General features: G+C 40.0%; 1 protein-coding gene across 1 annotated transcript in view; it reads left to right on the top strand.

Moving 5' to 3' along the window:
• Positions 1 to 9,140: 9,140 nt before the first annotated feature.
• Positions 9,141 to 23,101, top strand: part of SLC25A38 (solute carrier family 25 member 38) — a gene marked incomplete in the record, with an annotated part of 312,352 nt that continues 298,391 nt past the window's right edge. The window contains 1 exon segment of the mRNA XM_044075325.1: positions 9,141 to 9,607. Coding sequence (XP_043931260.1) covers positions 9,533 to 9,607 — 75 coding nt within the window.

The raw sequence follows: 23,101 nt of genomic DNA, 5'->3' as shown, positions 1-23,101 counted from the left end.
ATGAAGGGACATGAAATTATGCTCAACTAAAAGAATGTAGTTCAGCTCCTTACAATAACAAAGGTCATTCCTGCTACTGTACACCAAAGGTGCTAGAATCTATTCTCAAAAAGATGACCTTTCCACCAATATAATTTAGCCTTTTCACATGAAACAGTTTAAATTCACTTGGGGCATTTCGGCTGAATGGAATAGATTGAAGGAACTTGATATTGTCTTGTCTTTCGGCTTTTCCTGGTTAGGGGTCGCCACAGTGGAACACTGGTCTGCTAATGAGTGGCAGTTGATTTTTACGTACCGGCTTGCCAGGCCTGATGCACAACCTTCAACGAAGGTACGTCTATTCATGCATGTCTCCACGCAGAAGATGCTCTAGCTGAGAATCGAACCAGACAGTGTCTTACTGTGAGGCGACAATGCTACTGCAACACCACCACCGCGGGAAGGGACTTGATATTGTGCTCTTCCAAAAAAAAAAAAAAAAATGGTCATTCCTGCCACTGTACACCAAAGAGGCTAGAATCAGTTCCCAGAAAGATGGTCCTTTCCTCTACTAGAATTTGCACATAGAGCAGGCTACCTTACCTTGTCTGAAAGGACCAGAGCCCTTCAGCCATGGCAATCTGTTCTGAAGGGACCTGAAATTATGCTCAGCCAAAAGAATGTAGTGCATCTATTTCCTAAAAGAATGGTCATTCCTAACACTGTACACAAGAGGGGATAGAAGCTATTCCCAAAAGGTGTCCTTTCCTCTACTAGACTTTAGCCTTTTCAAGTAAAGCAGGCTAGATTCCCTTAGCTGAAAGGACCTGGTCCTCCAGCAATGGCAATCTGTGTTGAAGGGACTTGAAAATTATGCTCAGCTAATAGAATGTTGTGCAGCTCTTTGCTAAAAAAAAAGGTAATTCCTGCCACTGTACACCAGCGGTGATACAATCTATTGCCATAAAGAAAGTGATTCCACTGGCTGAAAGGACCAGGGTCCTTCAGCCATGGCAATTTGAGCTGAAGAGATCTGAAATTATGCTCAGCCAAAAAATGTAGTGCATCTATTTCCTAAAAGAATGGTCATTCCTGCCACTCTACACCAAAGGGGCTAGAATCTATTTCCAGAAAGACAGCCCTTTCCTTCACTAGAATGTAGCCTTTTCTCATAGAGCAAGCTAGATTCCCTTGGCTGAAAGGAACAAGGTTCTTACAGCCATGGGGATATGCGATTAAGGGACATGAAATTATGCTCAGCCAAAAGAATGCAGTGCAGCTGTTTCCTAAAAAAGGGTCATCCCTGCCACTGTACACTAAAGAGGCTAGAAACTATTTCCAGAAAGTAGGTCCTTTTCTCCACTAGAATTTAGCCATCACCAAGAACAGGTTTGATTCCTTTGGATGAAAGGACCAGGTCCCTTCACCATAGGACTTTAGTCTGAAGTGACCTAATAGGGCACTCAGCCAAAATACAGTAATGCAGCTCCTTCCAGAAAAAAAAATCATGAATCACTGTATACCAAAGGTGGCTAGACAGCATTCCCAGAAGATCCTTTCCTCCACTAAAATGTAACCTTTCCAAATAAAGCAGAATAGTTATTCCTATCACTGTAAACTGAAGTGCTAGAATCTGTTCTCAGAAAGAAGGTCCTTTTCCCCACTAGAATTTCACTGTGTCATGGAGAACAGATTAAGATTCCCTTGGCTAAAAAGACCAGGTCCCGTTAGCAAAGAAATTGTATTTATTTATTTGACATTTGTTGACCAGGCTAGTCCAACTGAGCTATTGCCCTTTTTCAGTGGAGGCCCAGGGAGAAAAGCTCCACAATTATACAAAAAGATAAAAAAAAAATAAATAAATTATATTATAATAGTAGAAGTAAATCCATAGTTTACAATTGAAACTGTACAATCTTTGGAGTTACAGGTTATTGAGATCCATTTGTTAATTAATAATAAGTTTGAATAAACAATTAAAAGCAGTTAAACCAATATATTTACAAGATAGTTTCATTATACACAGCAGAAAGAAAAGTTGATAGAATAATTCATTTATATAGGTAGTGCATGGAGTATAATGAGACCATTTTTGTCACATGGTACTATTTAGAGCAATTTTATATGCAGTAATAAGAGTATCAGAGGATTTAGGCATAGTAGTAGTGGTGGTGCTGCGGTAGCATTGTCGCCTCACATTAAGATGCTGTCCGGTTCGATTCTCAGCTAGAGTGTCTTCTGCATGGAGACATGCGTGAATGGGCATATCTTTGTTGAAGGTTGTGCATCAGGGCTGGCAACTCGGCACGTAACAATCTACTGCCAATTATTAGTGGACTGGAGTTCCCCTGTGGCGACCCCTAACCGGAAAAAGCCGAAAGACACAACAACAAAAAGTCAGGAATGAAAAAAAGTACTCATGAAAGCAAATTTACCAGAGGGGCTGGAGTTTAGCGAGTAAGGATGAGACAAGAGGGAGGAGAGGAAGGTTTGAAAGGGAGATGAGTTAGAAGAGAAACTGTGTAGTAGGGTCAGATGTAGTAATAAGGATCGGTGAAAGGTGAGGCTAGGAAGTTCAAGGACGATGCTGAGAGGGACACGTCCAGGTGCTAGTTAGAAAGTTTTTGAGAGCAATTTTGAATTGTTCTGGTGATTTATACTTCTAAAAGCCAAGGGAAGTTTGTTCCAAGAGAGGGCAGGGGAGTAACTGTACAGATTTGTTTCCTATTGTACTTTTTGGCTTGTAGATTTGTAACAGGTTTTAGTCAGTGTTTCTGAGAATCTAGGAAGGGAGTAGAGGGAGACAAGTGAGGAGATAAATGGACAGAAGGAGGGCACAACTTGTACAGGATGGAGTGTATGGTCTGTAGCTGAGAGAGAAGTAGTTTGTGGGAATATTTTAACCAGTTTAATGTGTTAAGAGAAAGACAGTGATGAGATGTAATGGTTTAGTTAGCAGCAAATATGGCAGCTTTGTTATAGGTGGTTTCCAGTTTAGCTAAGAGTGAAGTCTGTAGGTTGATGAGGATTTGTGATCTGTAAGAGACTAGGGAAAAGGTGAGTATGAGAAAGAGACATTTTAGCCTTGTTTGATAGGAATGTTTTGTTTCTGTAGGGCAGTCTAAGTTTTAGTATGTGATACAACTGTGATAGAACTATTGTTAAGGGATGAGACAGACAAAGATGGTTTAAGGTGGTTAACAGATTTTGGTAGGGAAAGCAAGAGTTTAGTCTTTTTAGGATTTAAGATTATCTGGTTATTGCATAGCCAGTTTTCAATAGAGATGAAGAATTTTTGGGTAAGGGTATTCAGTTCCGTGAAGTTATCAGCTATAGTGATTACTGTGGAGTCATCAGCATATTCCATGAAATTATTGTGAAGAAGCTGTATATGGGAGCTTGGCAAAGATGTTGAACAATAATGGGCCGAGTATTGATCCTTGTGGGACTCCCATCTTGATAGGGAGAGCAGGGGATAGTGTGGAAAGCCATTTAACAGATTGCTGGCTGTCAGTGAGGTAACTGGCAAAACAGGAAATAGTTGAGCTATAAAGATTTAGGTCAGAAAGTTTGGCCAGCAGCAGGGGATGGGAGACAGTGTTGAATGCTTTGGAAAGGTCTTCAAATGGACAGGAGACCCAATTTGCTGCTATCTCTGGCTAGTGAGATAGTATTGATGAAGGAGTTGGGGCAAAAGCCATGTTGTGTAGAGGTTAGTAAGTTTTCTTGTATTAGGTAGTCCAGGATTTGTTTATACACACATTTCTCTAATATCTTGGAGAGCAGGGATAGAATTGCTATTGGACTAAAGTTAGCAAGGTCAGTGGAGTTACTTCCTTTGTGAATGGGTAAAGAATTCCCAGATGGGGGGTACTTTGGATTCAATTATAGAGCAGTTGATAAGACGAGAGATGGGAAGGCTAGTGAGTTAGCCACTGACTTAAGGAAGAGTGGAGGTAGGTTTTCAGCTGATGAAGGGCAAGGTTTAAATTTGAGAAGTAGGTATTTAATATAGTTTGTTGATACAGGTTTAAGAGAGAAAGTGTTTTTATTTATTTATTTATTTATTGACATTTGTTAACCGGGTTTGTCCAACTGGGCTTGTGGCCCATTTTCAGTGGAGACCCGATGAGAAAAGCTCCAGTAATACATTTTAAAACAAGTACAATTTTAAACAATATTGATGTAATAGCAGTTATAGCAAAATAATTCACATATGTTGGGATACATGCATAAAGTTAAAGTTGCATTAAAAAGAAGCTAAGTAACAATTTTACATTGATATAGTTCAATAGGTTAACAAATAACATTTTTGTTTGTAGAAAATTGTGCAAATGCATAGTAGACACATTGGGGAGAGAGGTGTAATGAGGTACTAAGTATGGTCCTTTTGAGGGTACATAAAGGGAAGGAAGACTAGGTAGGGTCATGGCAAGGGCAGGTTCTGGAATTGAGAAAATAAGCTTTTAGTTCATTTTTAAAGTGTGAAGGGTGGGAGATTGAACGTAAGTCAAGGGGAAGTTTGTTCCAAGCATGGGCAAGGGAGTGTTTGTAGAGTAGTTTGCCTACTGACCTTTTTGGGTGGTAGATATCAAGTAATTGTTGGTTAGAAGTACGGAGGGTCCGGGATGGGATGTAGATGGAGACTAAGGAAGATAGAGATGGACAGAAGGAGGGTTTATAAAGAATAGAGTGTAGCATATGAAATTGATAAGATAGCAGAAACTGGGGAAGTTCAAGCCATTGAAGAGAGTTTAAAGAAATGCAGTGGTGTGAGTTGTATGGGAAGTTAGTAATGAATCTGGCTATTTTATGGTAAGTCTGTTGCAGTTTGTTTAGAGTGGAGGCCTGGATATTGGTAAGAACTGGGGCGGTGTATAAGAGGGAAGGGAGGAGGAGTTCCTGGCAAAGGGTAAGTCTAGATTCAGGGGTTAGGATTGTTTTGTTCTGATATAGCAGAACTAGTTTTTTATACATTGGAGTATGTGTAGGTTGAACTTGAATTCGTCATCGATAATGACCCCTAGGAGTTTTGTGTGGGTGTCAGGTTGGATATTTGTATTGTTAGAAGATGTAATACAAAAGGAGGTTTTGTGATGAGAAAGAGACTGGGGAAGGAAAAGTAGGAGTTTGGTCTTTTTTGGGATTTAGGATCAATAGATTGTGAGAGAGCCATTGCTGTTTTTGGATTTAGAGAAGGTAGGGATGTTTGGAGGGTTGACAGGCTTAAATATTTGCATCAGTTTGTTGATGGTATCAATGAAGTAGGAGTTAAATATGGATGCTGTTTCTTGGGGAGGATAGTTTGGGCAGGGATTAGGAGTTGAGGGGTTACCTGGGGTATAGTGTTTGATCAATGGAGTTCCAGAATTGTTTTGGAGTGGTCATGTGCGAGTTTTGAGGTTTGTTGTAAAAGTTATTTTTATCTTTGTTGATGTATTTTTTGGTAAGGTTACAAAGTTTTTTACAAGTTTGAAGATGGGGGGGGGGGTTGTTTTGGACCAGGTTTTCCATGCATTGTCTCTTCTATGCATTAGGGTGCTCGTAGTTTGTGATAACCATGGGGAACTAGGTGATTTTACTGCTACAGTTCATAGGGGGACAAGTGAGTTGAGTATGTTTAGGAATATGGAGTTGAATTTTTGAACTGCCTTATCTAGTGGTAGATGATTTAAGAAGGACCAGTTTATTGTGGAGAAAATGTTATTGAAGTTATCAGTATTGAAGTTGGAGAACTTGCAGTATTTACATATTTATGTGGTCAGGTGTGGTGAGGGGAGAATCTAAGTACTTTTAACTGGTGAGTGGTCACTTAGTGAGTCGGATAGTGTTTCAGAGCAGTGATATTTGTGTGGATTGGAAACTAGTATCCAGTCAATAAGAGAGCTGGAGTTGCTTGGTTTATTTGTATGGGTAGGAGTGGAGGTTAGTTGGAAGAAGCCATGCAAGTTAATGCATGAGCTTGGACTGTTAGAGGACAGTGATACCCAATTTATCATGATGTCATCAAGAAGAATGGTTTCATTGGGTATATTACGTGTGAACCAGGAGAGGATTTTCTTCTAGTAAAGTGATGTTGTTACCTGGCGGTATATATATTGCAGCTACAATTAGTTTTTATAATTAGCTACAAATAATTTTGCAGTTGGAAGTCAGATGTTCAGCAGAAGGAAAAAGAAGGGGGAGAGTTTGCAAAGGGGGAAATAGTGAGGTGGTTGTAATAGATTATGGCAACTCCACCACTTTTTTGCTTTGGTCTATCTAGATGTAGGATGTTGTAATGTGGGGGAGGAATTCTTTGTCAGAGATGTGAAGTTTCAGCCAAGTTTCAGTGAGAGTTATTATATCAGGGGAGTGATGTGCCATCCAAGCATGAAATTCACTTACCTTGTTGAGTATGCTTCGTATATTCATGGAGTACACTGTGTTTATTGGGGAGTTTTGGGTGAGGAGTGGTTGGATTAGTGGTTGTGTGATTAGTTATGGGAAGGGAATTTGGTCCTGGATTGGGATGAATGTCTCAGGATAGGAGCAGGATGTTGGACGAATGAGTTGAGGTAGGGAGTGAGAAGTGATAGAAGTGGGATTTTGGTTCGGTTTTAGCGGTAATTGAGTTGCAGGTGGGTTCATTTTGGGAAGGGAGGAGTTTGCGGTTAGGAAGATAGAGGGTGCAATTTTGAATGAGTATAGAGATTGAGAGAATGGAGGACTGTGAAACGAGGCTGGAGAAAGGTGTAGTGGTTTTAAATGAGTGAAATATAAGCAGAGATAGTATAACAGTAGTAGAATGGGTGTACAGAGGAAAGGTAGTATCATGATATTTATTTTTATTTTTTATTGAAAGGTAGTATCATTATATTATAGTACTGGTTAGGGTGTAGGAGTAAGTACAATGTAAGAAAGAATTAATGAGCTAGAGGAATTGTATTATAGTAGAGTAAGAGAATAGGGTTGGGTGTGGTAAAAGGATGGCGAAAGAGAAAGTAAAAGGTGGTACGGTAGAGGTAATAAGAGAACAGACGTAATGATTGGTGATAAAATGTTATGAGATAGTGTAGAGTAGCTAGGTGTAATTCGTTGGAGGTGAAGTTAGTTGTATGTTGTGATGATATGAGTGTTGCCTAGGAGGGGGGGGGGGTTGTTGGGTTAGAGAGGTTAGGAGGGGAGGTGTAGTTGCACAGTAGGATGTAAAGTGTGTAGGAGGAGAAAGTAGTGTAACGTTTCTGTGTAGGTGTGGATGCATACTAAGTATAGATAAGTAAGGGGGGCTGGATAGACAGTAAATAGCTTAGAGTGAGAGGAAGGGGAGGTCCTTAGAGGGTGGGGAAATTGTTGACTACTTATAAATATAATGAATTCTGGGATGGGTAGGAATAGGGGTACGGCAGAGGAGCAGAGTAAGCTCGAGCATAGCGAGAGCAAACTGAGTTGGTTGCACCAGGACATGGACCAGGCCGCGTGAATGTTCAATCAGTTATTGTAGCTTGTCAGGGTCAGTACATTACAGCCACTGCAGTTTTAAACAGTTACACAAATTTTACTACAAAGGGGAGTAAAACTTTTACTGTAGGATTCTGAGTGAGACCAAAAGGGGTAGTTTTCCTTTAGTAGTAGCAGATCTTTACAAATGGAATTTATTTACTAGTTTATGAAAAACAGGAAGAGGGGAAGGGAAGTGGGTCGAGTAGTGTGCATGCCTCTAGTTTGTAAAGTAGGATTTTAACTTTAATGACAGGTACTTCAGTCATAACCTACACCGCAGGCCGTTTTTAAGAAGTAATGGGTTCCAGTGACACAGTGTTCAAGTATTCTGGGAACAGTCCCGGCAGCCACTTCTGAATCAGTAGGAAACACCGAGCAGAAACACAGGGAACCACGGGCAGTTAAGAAGTAATGGGTTCTAGTGAAACTGCATTTAAGCATTCAGGGAACAGTCCAGGCAGCCACTTCTGAACGGGTAGGAGACACGGCAGTAATATAAAGAAAGGCGAGCACACTACTAGAAGGAACCTAAGGGTATTCCTCCAAAAGAAGTCTATTTTCTTTTATTTATTATTTATTTAACATTTGTTGACCGGGAAAGTCCGACTAGGTTCCACAGATCCTGTTTTCAGCGGAAGCCCGGGGAGAAACGCTCCAGAAGTCTATGTATTCTATGACAGAAACTCCATTCTTTCACAATTCACCTTCTTTTACAAACCAAGTTATTCCACTGCCCTTGTTTGGTGTTTACATAAAATATGAACATAAGTCACTCTCAGGTGAATAGGAGTCATTTTATAAAGTGTAAGTTAGAATATTTTTTTTCCAGAATTGGTCTTTGCACAATATAATCTATGCTGTTTTACCTGAAAAACAGGTTAGGAATTAGTCCTGTAAAGATACTGCAACATATTTATATAGAAATTAAAATAAGCTACACTTATTACATCAGGTTACCTCATATTTATTAATGGCTAGGATCCTTTCAGGCAAGGGAATCTAGATAACTGCAAAAAGGCTGCAATCTGCTACTTCAGACTGTCCTTTACCCCACTAAATTTTAGTCTTCTCACTGTGAACAGCCTAGATTCCCTTGGCTGAAAGGCCTAGTTTCCTTCTGCCAAGGGAATATAGCGTTTATAAACTACTATAAGAAATCAAGACTCCTTCAACTGATCATTCAGCTGCTCCTCACAGGGGAAAGTAATGTGAAAAAAATGTTGCGTCATGTCTTCTGCTCAAGATTTGCTACATTTATATATATATATATATATATATATATATATATATATGATTGGGAGTTCCTGAGTTCTGCAAATTAGGAATATTAATGGCCATGATTTGTGACAGTGAACGTAAATATTTCGGGGTTTAAAGTGGTGTCAACCGTTTGCATATTTGTATGCAAACGGTTGACACCACTTTAAACCCCAAAGAGGAAATAGTTTAACAGTGTCAAATATAAAACATTACATTCACTGTCACAAATCTTGACCATTAATATTCGTAATTTGCAGAACTCAGGAACTCCCAATCGTATATATACATGTAGCAAATCTTGAGCAGAAGGCATGACGCAACATTTTTTCACATTACTTTCCCCTGTGTGGAGCAGCTGATGTCAGGAATTGAATTACAGACTTTAACAACAGAAATAAAGCATTTCGTAATGCATCCAACAACTCGTTGACAAATATACCACTATAATATTTTAAACACCCAAACGAGAAATGATCAAAACCTCACAAAGCAGACGCTTCCCTAACCAAATGACTAGAGAGTGAGACTATAGTTATGAGGATTACAAGGAAAAAGACGTCACTTTGGAGTCACGTGACACGGAGACAGCGATAGGTCCAAATTTTCAAGGGAACCGGTTAGTGCCGGTCAGGTACAGCACTCTTGTGTTCTAGTTTATGACGGTTCTTTAAAATGCGAATAGAGTGGTTAACATTTAGCCTTAATGTCAGTTTAGTTGGGCTAATATATACGAAGCGTCTGATTCAGGAGTAAGGTTTCCCAGGCAACGTTTATTATACGTTGTTCTAATCCAATCATTTCTATGTAAATGAATCAGAAAGAGTCTGGATCTCCTGTTCGGAACAGTGTTATTGGGAACTTCAGTAAAATGGAAATCCTTCTGGTAAGGAATATTTGAACAGGGTGCTTTTGAAGTGATGTAAAGTGGAATAATAGGCAGTGTGAGTGAGCTGAATAAGTATACTACCTTACTTGTGTTGTGTTCTTGCATGCTGTGTTCGCAGACTGGCACGGTTGGGTTTGCTTCCGTTGTACAAGAAGTATTTTAATGTAAAAGTACTTAAGTAATTCGTGCTGCACTTTGTTGGAGTTTCATTTGTTGAATTGTTTGAGTTTTTTCCCCTCAGTATTTGTCAGAGTTTTAATTTGAAGTCATGGTGTACGATCAAGCTACAGTTTATCTGTTTTTAAAATACTTTAAAAGTTATGATGATTATTCTACCGAGGCATACGAATTGCATGTTAAAATGATGGCGTCAACACAGTGACAGTGACATTTAGACGTAGTTGTGGATGACCCTCTAATTTTGCGGAGAATATGTGCATACTTGATAATTGTCGGCTAGAAGAACTTCAAAAATCGTACCTGCCCCTTTGCGTATGTCATAGTGAGTTGGACTGGTTGTGAGATAATGATGAGCATGGCCACATGTTCTCGCCCACTTTTACTCTGTCTTCTACATTTTTGTACATTTTAGTACGAGTCTTTTAACATTTAGCTGTTGATCTTCTTTTTTCTTCTTCTTGCACTTCCGTTTTGGTCCGCCCCTGCAGCCCACCCATGACCGTCTTTAGCAATTGTGGGACACGATTTGGACCATTTTATTACGGCACCTTAGGCGGAGAGGAGTCAGCTGTCAACCCAGCCTGCCCTTCACGTTGGCTTCCTGGCCATCATACTAGGTGTTAAAAATATATACTTTTATTACACGGTAAATAAAATTGCTTATTTGTAAGCTTGGATTTTGTCATTAATCGTGCTAAAAACAAGTACATGTCTAAACCGGTATCTCCCGTAGTTCCTCTCTCAGGGTCTGCTTAACTCCTTCAGGCAAAAAATATATGGCCTGCTTGATAGGTCACTGAGGCTATGTCTCTACATGGTGCTTTAACATTTGAGTGAACTTTAGCATACCAGTGTACATGTTCCCATACTTTTACTACTGCCTGGATCTCTTGAAAAATGGGGAGGACATTGTTGCACACTACCCCCCCCCCATCACCTCCCACTTATTTTATTATTTTTTTCCATTCTTTTCTGGCTTCTTTTTCAGTTACATGGCACATCCTATGCTCAACAATAGGCTGTATTGTGAATACATTGTTCTTTTTATATTATTTTGTCCAAAGTAACTTTGTAGTATATTATGTTATGAGTCTGTACAGGTACTCTTTTTACTGATTACTGACTGAATTATTGTATCACGTCTACTTGTGATTGTGCCCATTTATGCTACACGTTATCCTGACTTGTACCTCTCCACATGCTTGATCTTATATTGTCACCGTGTATTGATATTGATTAAAGTTTATTACATATTTGACTGGTTTTCCACCACGTTGCATCTGAAGTAGTCTAATTAGATCGGTGTTCTACTGGTCAACAAATTCAAATAAAATAAAAAAATCTGCATAAGTTAAGTACTTTACACAGTCCAGTATCTTTGGAAGGTGCTGTAGTCACCAAGCAAACAGTGCCATTAAGAAGCAGGCTTATTTTGAAACACCTAAACCTGGTATTCTTCTGACTCATCGGTCCCCAGCTGTCACCTCCCATGCCTAGTCTTATAGGATGATAGAAAGTACTGGACAGATGAGTCAGTGGGGTTGCACTTAACGGTTGTGGGAAGATGGGGGGGGGGGGGGGTTGTCAAAAACTTCCATTATTCGTATTTCTCTAATATTACTCCTTTCTTCCTTCGTGGGCTTTTCCCACTTATCTTGTGCACTTGCTCTGTGTAGTTGGAGTTCCTTACTTGACTAATTATCATACCTTGTTACAGTTAATGTGTTTCCACAAAATCACATAAGACTGTTGAACTTCCACAGAATGAACAACAGTAGTAATCTCAGGACTTTCCTTACAAATGGCATTGCTCATGCACTACCACACTTAACAAGTACTGATGAAAGTTTATTTGTTAAACTGGGCAAATGGACTAATACATGCAGATTATTTTCAGCAATATTACAGGTCTCAAGGACAAAAGAAATGATTACATGTAGGAATCATTTAGAGTTGTAACTACAAAGCATGTTTGGCAGGTTGGGAGTAGATAAGATAGACTTAAAGAAAATCACATGGATATAGGGTGAGCATATACAACCCACACAGTTTGTTCAGCTTTGTATAATGCATGCCACCAAAAAAATCTTCCATAGCCCAGTCCAAACATTTTCTATCTAGCTTTTAAATTTCTGCTTGTCCTGCAAATCTGTGATATCCCTGCGGTACATTTATAAGTCAGACATTGTTTTCCCCCACTTTCAGCCAAGTGAATAATTTTTCTAAGTGCCTCTGCGTCCCTCCATCCAGTACATCCATCTCTTGCTGTACATCTCTAGGGTTATTTTGCTCTTATTTGTGACTGCAGAAAGCATTTCTTTGCCATTCTGTTGAAGTGATAACCTATTGTCGCAAGACTTTGTGATAATTGTTACCTTCCGAGACAGTATTGTTGTAAATAATGTTTAGAAGAGATTGTTTTCTTATTGTCTGAAATTGATTATTCCACAATCATTTCTTAGAACTGTTAGAAACCATGCTTCAGTCATAACCCCATGTCAGCTAGGGAAGCAAAAGAAACAGTCTTCAAATTAAGCATGGTTTCATTATCCTCCAAGACAGTAAGTGGAGCTTTAAGTTATTTACTTAATTATTATTAATTTAACATTTGTTTACCGGGGAAGTCCAAGTGGAACAGAGCCCATTTTCAGCAGAGGCCCAGGAAGAAACCCTCCAGATGCATTTCTTTGGAATGTGGGAGGAAATTGTAGCACCGGAAGAAACCCATGTGAATGCAGGGAGGACATGCAGACTCTGCACAGAAGACACCCAGCCAAGAATTGAACTGGAGAACCTGTGGCTGTGAGGTAACAATGCTAACTGCTGCACCACTACGCAAAGCCAAATGGTGAATGAAACTGTTTTGGGTTGAAAACTCTGAGCACTGAAGTAGCAAGTGACCACTATGGCAGCAGGAACACTGAACCATACAAGAGGCATGAAGTTGCAGGTACTGATAGTACTGGACTAGCCGTTAATGCAGTGCATGATGGGAAATATTGTCCACTCCAATAACAAGATTTGTAACTGCTGTAGTAGACAGACTGTCAGTAGGAAACGACTTTGTGCTGTGCTGTAGTGTCTCTCAAGCAATTCTCTGGGCTACATAACAGCCCTGTCATAGCTTAGTGTGGGCCGCTTGAGGGAGATTGGGCCAAGTAGATTCAGTTGGCTTAAGATTGGCCCTTAGCCCACCCACCTCTTGTTACCTTTCCTCTTTTGACAGCTGCTATTTGGCAGCTTCATGTAATCTGCAATCATATTTCAAATAATGTTTGTACTCAAAGGGTGTACTGTAATTTTGTTGTTTTTTTCTTCTCTCTAAATATATTTTTGGAGCTTTTCTCCCCAGGCCTCTGCTGAAAAGAGGTGTTGCATGACCAAGTTAGTAGTTTACCAATATTCTTGTGGTAAGTCCTTCATTAAGGCTGCTCTAATTAATAAGTGAATAAACTCTGTGAAACATCCCTTGCAGAAGATTTTTCTGATATTTTTTAACAGCATCTAATAAAGAACACTACCAGAAAATACATTCCTACATTGTGTAGGTCCCCTCCTGACACCCCAGCACATATACTTCACTTCTGGGAACATTTTATTCAGTTTATTTGGAGTATATAAGTACTTATCTGCAAAAATGATTATTCCTACAATTAGTGGTTCATAGGTTCATACTAGGCTATCTGCCCTAGGGCATTTATAAGTCTAGCCAGAGTGTGTTTGGCTTTCGCCACCCATTTTAAATTAATTTTGCTATGCCTTTTTTTGAGGTTAGTATACTGTGCCTCTGTCTATCAGTGACACAGAAGTGATAGCCGAGGTAAACCTACGATCTCCCATCCACTCATCAAGATTCATCTTGAAGAGAGTCAATGTGGGACTCTGCCTAACCTGGACTGGGATTTTATTCCAGAGTGAAGGGAGCCTCTGGGTTATGAATCTGTCCCTCCAGCATGTCCTATTTATTTCAGTGCTGAGGTTCAAGTCTCGGCGTGTAGCTCGATGGGATTTGGATTTTCTGAGGTGCAGCATGTCCATTAATTCCGGGTTGGACATGGCTTTATACGTCAGGCACAGATCGCCACTGAGCAGGCAGTATGCCACTGAGTAGAACTGGAGTTTCTTTAACCGGGCAGCATATGGCATCTGTTTGAGCCCTTTAATCCTCTTGGTGAGGTACTTTTGGGGTATTTCCAGTTGCTGCAGGTGTCTGGTAAGGTACATCCCAAAAGGGGCATTGTACTCAATTATGGGCCTGATGAGGGATGAGTAAAGAGGCACAATGACCTCCCCTGATCTAGATGTGAATCCCTTCATGATTAGGTGGGCTATAGGTTCATAGGTTGGTGCTAGGCTATCAGCCCTAGGGCCTATACAAGCCTAGCCATAACAATTCCCTGGCTATTTCTTCCCACATTATTTACTTTCCTGGACCCCTGTCTAGCAGGGCGACTGACGTGATCCCTGGGGTGAATTTCCTTTCTCCCATCCAATCGTCAAGGTTCCTCTTGAAGAGGTCCAAAGAGGCACTCTGCTTGACATGTATGGGCAATCTATTCCAGAGTCTGGGGAGTCTCTGGGTCAGGAACCTATCCCTCCAGCATGTTTTGTTTATTGTGATGACAAGGTTTAGATCCCTGGAGCGTGTAGCTCTGAGGGATTGGGATTTCTTTAAGTGTAGCATGTCCAACAGCTCTGGGTTTGACATGGCCTTGTATGTTAAGCAGAGATCACCCCTGAGTAGACGATATGCGACAGAGTATAGCTGGAGTTTTTTAAGTTGGTCAGCGTAGGGCATCTGCTTTAGGCCTGTGATTCTTTTAGTGAGGTATTTCTGAGGCCTTTCCAGTTGTTGCAGATGTCTTGAGAGGTACATACCAAATGGGGCGTTGTATTCTATAATGGGTCTAATGAGGGATGAGTACAGTGGGACAATGACCTCCTTTTTTCTGGATGAAAAGCCCTTTGTGATGAGGTGTGCCACATAGAAGGATTTCCTGTCTGTTGTGGCGATGTGGTTATCGAAGGTGAGACCACTGTCCACCTGTATCCCTAAGTCTCTTATCACACTTTCTGTGTTTAGTGTACTGCCACCTATATGGTAATTCATGGATACATGTTTTTTCCCAAAGGGGATAATACATTTCTTGGCATTGAGCTTGAGCCCATGGCTCTGGCACCAAGCATCTGTTTCTGTAAGGCCCCTTTGTAGAGTATCCACATCATTTGGGGATTCAATAATGGCTCCCAGTTTGCAGTCATCTGCAAACTTTGTTAGCCAGAGTCCCTTAGTGTTGACCTGTACTTCAGAGAAGTAGATGCCAAACAAGAGCGGCCCCAGGACTGAACCCTGAGGTACTCCACTTGTCACTTGTCTGGAGCTGGATTTGGAGTCGGTTACTTTTACAGTGTGGGTTCTATCAGTAAGCCATTTAGCAACCCATTGGGTAACATAGGGATTAATGCCCAACTTAGTAAGTTTATCTATGATTCCAGAGTGGGTGATGGTGTCAAAGGCCTTGGCAAGGTCTAGATAGGCTGTGTGGACCACCTTACCCTTGTCCATGGCTCTGGAGACTGATTCAAAGAAGTCAATCAGGTTCAGGAGACAAGATCGGCCCTTCACAAACCCAAACTGGGTGGGGTCCAGTGTTTGAAGGTTGCCAATGTCTTTGTTTATAAGTTCCATGATAATACGCTCCATGGCCTTGCAGATAAGGCTTGTCAGACTGATGGGACGGTAGTTTCTGGGATCCAAGGTGGATCCCCTTGTGGATTGGGATAACTGTAGCTCTGCGCCACTCAGTGGGCACGAAACCTGAGGTGAGGCTATGATTAAACATGACACTTAGGTGAGGTGCCAGTTCATATTGTAGTTCATGTAGTACACAGCCCGGGATGTCATCTGGTCCCATGGATGCTGTATTCTTGGCTTTAGAGAGTGCGTTTTGTACCTGTGTGGCCGTTATTACTGGAATTTGGCAATCTCCCGGTATTGAGATGGGCCATTTAGGGGGTGAGAGGGGGCTGAAGTTGGCACTGAATCGATCTGCCAGGATATTGGCAATATCCTTCGGATCAGTATATTTAATGCCATTCTGTTTTAGCTCAGAGCAGATCTGAGCATTGCCATTTAGATTCTTGACATAGTTATAGAATGCTTTGTGGTTGTCTTTGGCAATTTTATTTTCGTAACTAGCTTTGGAGGATTTTATGAGGCATCTCCGTTTCTTACTGAGGCTAGTAAGGGAGTTTTTGCATCCTGGGATTTTCCTCTTTTCTGCAAAAGTTTCTTCCTTTTGTTGTAAAGTTTGTTTATGGCAGGGGACCACCAGATTGGCTTCCTTTTTTTGGATGAGAGCATTTTGGTTCTATTTGGGATGGCACGATTCATGCATGAGTGGATGTGCTCGTACAGTGCCTTAGTGTAGGATTCAGCAGTTGAACTTTCAGTTCCCGTCTGCATGGGTGTCATGAAGTTTGTCACTTCTGACTTGAGTAGCATGAAGTTGGCTTTGGAGAAGTTTTTATGGTGGTTTCTTTACTGGGGGTGGGGTGGGATGTGGATGTTAAGGGTGATTAGCTTATGGTCAGACCTGACTAACGAGGGGGTGACCATAGGTATGGAGCATTGAATTCGCATGTTGGTAATGACCAGGTCTAGGATATTGGAGCCCCTGGTGGGACTATGGATTAGTTGATCCAGGGCGTTGGCATATCCATTTCCAAGTAGTCAAATCAATTTCAGTGTCCCAACAGGTTTCACCATTTTCATACTACTGTTTGCAACCGTCCAATTTAAAATCTTTCGAGGTTTTATCTATCACACTTACACCCTTTAAGGAAAGGAGCTTCAGCCCTTGTTTCCAAAATAAAAGCCTCCATTTTTGGTGATTAGATTATCCCTTTTATCTTGAGGTCCTGACTATCCTCCCATATTATAGCATCTGCATATTTTGCAGTGGGAAATTACTAACTTTTGATACCATATTTCCCAGTCCTTTTACCACCAAAGCTGTTCACATAAAATCAGTTTAGTCTGCCATGCTTTCCATATTTTTCAACCAATCCACTTTGTGCTCCTTTCACTTTATATCCTGTGGGCATCACTGTCTTCAACCATATTTGCATGAATTGCATGGTAAGTGGTTATTTCAGTATTTGCATCAGCTCTTTAATATCAACTGTTTAATAACACATGGGTATTTTATGTTTTGTAAAATAGCTCCATACAGCCACTTGCTCTGATTCCCTTTAATTCTCATTTGCTATGGAAGTTGACTGTTTCCACACTGTTATATATAATTGTATGTTCATTAAGTAAACAATTTTTAATTTGCTCTTTTCAGAGTACATTTGGAGATTCTGGAGCATTTAGTCCTTTTTATTTTTTGTGGCTTTAGCAGCTTTTCCCATGCCATCTGCACAGACCTTTCAGAATTTTGTTGGATGTACCTTAAGTTCTTCTAACATTTTTACGTTTGAGCTAATTGCCACACATTTTTCTTATTATTCAGACTTTTAAATTCATGAGTTACTAATCTGCATCATTTAGTCTGGGTTTTGATTCCCCAAGTCTCGGTTTATTTACTTTGTGGGTTGGTTTAATGGGTAAGATGTTTACCGTCACAGACACAAGATACTTCATTTTGATTCTCACCTTTTAGTCATGTTCTGGTTTTTGACTAGGTGTCTTAGTTTGCAGCCACCTCATCACATAGTTGGCCAAGACTTGTAGTAATAAAATTATTACTGAAGTGTAATATAGGAATAGCCTTGTAAGATGAAGACATGTTCTGATTTTCCTTCTTTTTGCAGAACCACTGCTACTGTATGTATCCATGAAGGAAGAGATGCCGCCTCCTCTTGAATTACTTTTATATAGCCTCAGCAGACGTGTGTTTGTATGATCTCCAGACTTCTCTCTCCATATCATTTATTTTTTTCTGCCTCCTATTCTGTCCTAACTTTCTGCAGCTCTTCATTTGTAATCGGCTTTCATAAGTAAGGTTGCTTGCTCTTGCAGATTTCATTCACATGCAACTTGTTCAGGTCATTCTTTTCATCCTCTTATTGCCTTCCAGCACAACTGACAATTTCCATACATTTTCTGCAGTCACTAACCAGCCTTAAAACAACAACAAAAAAAAAACTACCAAGCATTTCTTGACTTGTATTATACATATTTGTATACTTTTTGTTCCTTACTTTGTATTTGTATTTTACTGTTGTAACTGGAGCTTTTCTTCCCAGGGCTTCACTGAAAAAAGGACATGTGTCCAGTCCGACTTTCCCGGTAAACAAATGTAAAATAAATAAATAATAAAATAAATAAATTTGCTGGTCCAATTGACTACACAGATCTACTGTTATCCTGGTAACCTTAGCTGCACTAAAAGGGACCTGTGATTATGAAGAGAATTATGAAAGTATTTCTCCTTCAGTGTCTCTCTAAAATTGCAGTTTCTTGTACCTTCTGGTGCACCTCCTTTGCCCTCTCAAATACCCTATCTTGTAGTTCCTGTTGTTACTTCCTTTTATTACATATATTCTCTCATCTTTCTTCAGATGCTATCTGTATTATATTTTCTCTTGTCTGTCTTCAAATGCTATATGTATTATGTTTAACAGCAAGTTATACTTCATTCATAAATTTGTACCCTATGGGGATAATAATTATTGAGGTAATACCAGCAACTATAATTTTTGATCTAACAATTCTTTAAACCATGCAATACAACATTTCTAATTTCTGTTGATCTGCTGAAAGTGCTGGTGTTTCTCCTGCTCATCTAACATTCCTACCTTCAGGCACAATTTTCCAGTAAAACCTTCACCCATCTACTCCCTGATGTAAAGAAGCAACCCCCTTTGGCTAGTAGACATTTAGTAAAGCAATGTGTTCTTGGACCTTCAAGTTTGTTTTCTGTAACACTGTTTCCTTCGGCTTCTAATTTTGCAAGTAAACTGTTGTCCACTATAATTTTATAGGATCATAGGAAGTTACTAGGCTAATTACAAGCCTAGCCAAATTCTACCCTTATTTTCATTATCTACACCTATTGCCTCTGTCCAAGAGGAACACAGGTGGACCACTTCGGGGTGAATTTATGGTAACCCATCCATCCAGTTGTCCAGATTGCGTTTGAAGAGAGCTAATGAGGTGCTCTGTTTGACACGAAGTAGGAGTCTGTTCCAAAGGTGTGGTAACCTCTAGGAGACAGATCTATCCCTCAAGCAGGTTCTGTTAATGTCACACATACCTGGTTAAAGTCTTCAGAGCAAGTAACCCGTGTACCATTTGACTTGCAGAGATGCAGCATTTCCAGTAAAGTAGGGTCAGAGATTGCTTCTGAGTAGTCTGTATGAAACAGAATAAAGTGATTTCAGACGATCCACACAGGACAGATGTTGATGACCTAGAAATTTCATTGTGGGGAACATTGTGGTCTCTCCAATTAAGTGCTTGGAATGATACATACCAAAAGGGGTGTTGTACTGTTATTATTGGCCTGATGAGGGAAGAGTACAGAGAGGTTATAACTTCTTTTTTCTGGATGCAGTGCCCTTACTTATGAGATTAGCAGTATAGAATGCCTTTCTTACCACTGTGGAAACCTGGTAGTCAAAGGTGAGGTTGCTGTCGGTCTGAGTGCCAAGGTCTCTCACCACTAAGTATTTAAGGTGTTACTTACCGAAAAGGATGATAATACATATTTTGTATTGAGTTTAAGGCCATGGCTTTGGCACCAGTCATTTAAGAGCCTCTTGCAGGATGTTGACATCATTTGGAGATTCTATGACTGCTTCCAGTTTGCAGTCATCAACAGACTTTGTCAGTCACAGACCTTTAGTTTTTGCTTGTACTTCGGAGAAATAGATTCCAAACAGTAGAGGTCCCGTGACTGATCCCTGTGGAACACCACTGGTTACAGGTCTGCTGTTTGGAGGTGGATTCCCCTATCAGTGAGCCAGTTAGTGACCCATCTAATGATATACAGGTTGATATCTAGCTGGGTGAGTTTGTCAATGATGCCTGAGTGGGGATAGTGTCAAATGCCTTGGCTAAGTGTAGGTAGGATGTATGCACAGAGTTTCCCTCATCCAGTGCCTTGGGGACTCTCTCGAAGTCTACCAGGTTTAACAGGCATGATCTCCCTTTGAGAAATCCAAACTGAGCAGGGTCAAGTGTTTGGAGATTATAGGGTTCATGTTGATTTGATCCTTGACCTTGCAGATAAGGCTAGTCAGACTAAATTGGTCTATAGTTCCCAGGTCAATGGGAGTATCACCCTTGTGCAAGGGAATATCAGCAGACATTTTCCATTCAGCTGGGACAAAGCCGGTGCTTAGACTATGATTGAAAAGAGTGCCTGATGGTGTTGCTAATTCTTGTTGGAGCCCATGCGGGACGCAGCCTGGGATGTTATTAGGTCCTATAAATGCTATGTTCCTGGCCTTAGGGCATTAACAACCTGCTCTTTAGAGATGCAGGGTAGGGGACAGGTGGTAGGGATGTCATGGGGTACATGTGATGGGGACAGCGGAGTGAAGTTTTCACAGAACCTGTCAGCCTACAAGTTAGCTATGTCCAGAGGCTCAGAATATGTGGTATCATTAACTACCAGTTTGGCACAAATCTAGGCCTTTCCTTTTAGGTTACGGATGTAACTAAAGAAAGACTTATGGTTGTCTTTAGTTGAGGAAGCTAATTTTGGATTCATAGTTTGTTTTGGAGGACTTCACAAGAAGTCTTATTAGCTTGTTTAAGCTGATGATGGAGTGTTTCTATTTTCTTAGTTGAATTTAATCAGGTCATGGACATTCCAAGAAATAAAGGTCAACTCCTCTCGTGTGCATTCCACCTTTTAAGTCATCATGTATATAGCACTGCACATGTATACAAACTCGACAAGTTTTCTCTGTGCACAGTATTGCAGACAGATATGTGCTCACCTTATTTTCAGAAAGAGGATACATTGTACAAGGTGACCAGCATAAAATTTCTCCTCTGCATCTATCTTGTTGTCCCCATCAGTTCATACATATGGTTGCAGCTAGTTTGAATTATTGCTTAACTACAAATGGATTACTTGCACACACGTATAAAATTATATTTAAGAGAGTAAAACAACAGTCCCCATTATACAAATAGATGGTTTGGTGTAATGGTTAAGGTTTTCACCTCATAGATACAAAGTAAGGGTTTGATTCTGAGTCCAGCTAGCCCTAAAATAGACCTTCATAGTAATTAGCCTAGTATTCACCTGTGATCCTACAAACCTATTGTTATGGAAAGCTATTAGGTCTTATGTTTATTCACAAAATGTGTATTATCTTATAGTTTTTTTACAAATTAATCCCATAAAATGTTTATAATGTGCTTCTGTTAAAGGACATCTGAAAAACAGATGCATAATTATGCATGAGATATTTTCATACAAGTAGTAATTTTATATTTTCAAGCTTTTTATAATTGCATTCTCTCTATTGGCAATCTGTAGAGTACTAAAATACAACTGAAGGCAAAGTATGTGCTGAAGGAGTTAAGGGATGTGTGTGAGATGGAGTGTACTGGTACTGAATGTTACAAAGTTGAAGGCCAGTAAATCATAAGCACAGGTGGTCTATGTTTTAAAGAGGTATATTTGTAAAGTGGTCACGTGAAGCTCTAAGCGAGAATCACTGGGACACAAAATAATTAAAAATTAAATGATTTTTGGAAAGAAAGGTGACGTCAGAGTTCTGCAGAAACACAGCTACGCACAACTCTGGTAAACCAGGTGCAACAAACCGCCAAAAAATGTATAAACACAGTCCACAAAAGCGTTGTACTAGGTGCAACGAACCGCCAAACAAAATGTATAAACACAGTCCACAAAAGCGTTGTACTAGGAACGACACAGACAGGTAAAATCTTTTGCAGTTTATTCCACAAGTAAACAAGGATGAGCTCTTTCACAGAAAATAAAAACTCTGCTTCATCAGATCCACCATATTCAAAACAGAAGCAGCTTAAATACTACATACCCCACTAATCATGAGTCAAATTAACTCACACACCCGTTTTCTTTTAAAGGTACAAATACATACAACCCAAAAACATTATAAAAAGCATTCTTATATAACAAAAACATTTAAAATATTCGCCTAAACAACCTGCGTGCTTTCAATACGGGTTTGAGAGGGACATTCTCATTTAGTCCCAACCCTTTATGTGCTTGCATCCTAACAATCCACTCAAGTTCCACGGTTTCTGTACGATTCCTGATGTCACCCATTCTCAGAGTTTCGAAAACTTTATCAATAAATCTAAAATTAAACTTGTACTCTGCTCCCTTCTCCATGTGTTTCGCTAGAGCATTTGACATGTACTTAATATTAATGGAGTAAAGGTGTTCCGTTATACGCTCCTTAAACTTCCGATTGCTCTTTCCCACGTAGAATGAAAAGCATGTGACACAGTGCGCTAAGTAAATAACATCTTTAGTGTCACAATTAGCAGAGACTTTAAAATAAGATCTCCTGCCTTTATCAGGGTTCACAAAAACATTATCTGTCTCAATATATGTGCAATATTTACACCCTCCACATGGAAGTGTGCCATTTCTTTCAATTCCATCTTTACTCTCCTTAACTCTATCAGGATAGCAAAAAAGCCACTGGAGATTTTTTTTTTTTTTTTTTTTTTTTTTTTTAAACACAAAACCAGGTTGGTCACCCACAATAGTCCTAGTCTTCTCATCCGTTAACAGGACCGGCCAATGCTTAATAACAGCAGTAACATCATTCACGTTACTGCAGGATGTTATTGGTAAGCTGAAGCGTCTAAGTGGTTCCTCTTTCTGTTCTAAATTCTCTTCCCTATAGCTTCTAGAAAAGTATGGCCACCTTCTATCAGATCTAAGGTGGCGACTAACATTAAGCCCAGCTTCAAATTCTTTGCTCTTGTATCCCCTCTCCTTTAAAATTGTGTTCTGAAACGGCCGATTCATCCTGAAACTCTGAATCTCGAGCATTAAGTCTAGATGCTCGCATGCCCTGTCCCTTAATGATATTATGAAATACATATGAAGGGTGCATACTGGTCCTATGTAGGAGGGCATTCCTGTAACACTGCTTCCTATATAACATGGTGTTAGATGTCATATATGGTAGTCTAACAACCTTCACGTCCAAGAACTCTATCTCATTGGATGAATATTTGATTGAAAATTTCAAAAAGTTGTGCTATGTATATAATCCAGAAAGCATAGTAGCTCGTCATCTCCCAACCACATCATATAAATGTCGTCAACAAACCTATTATAT

This window comes from Protopterus annectens, chromosome 1.part1 (genome assembly GCF_019279795.1).
Source record: "Protopterus annectens isolate FY-2018-M chromosome 1.part1, PAN1.0, whole genome shotgun sequence".
Lineage (NCBI taxonomy): Eukaryota > Metazoa > Chordata > Ceratodontiformes > Protopteridae > Protopterus > Protopterus annectens.
This window is presented reverse-complemented; position numbering and strand designations above follow the sequence as displayed.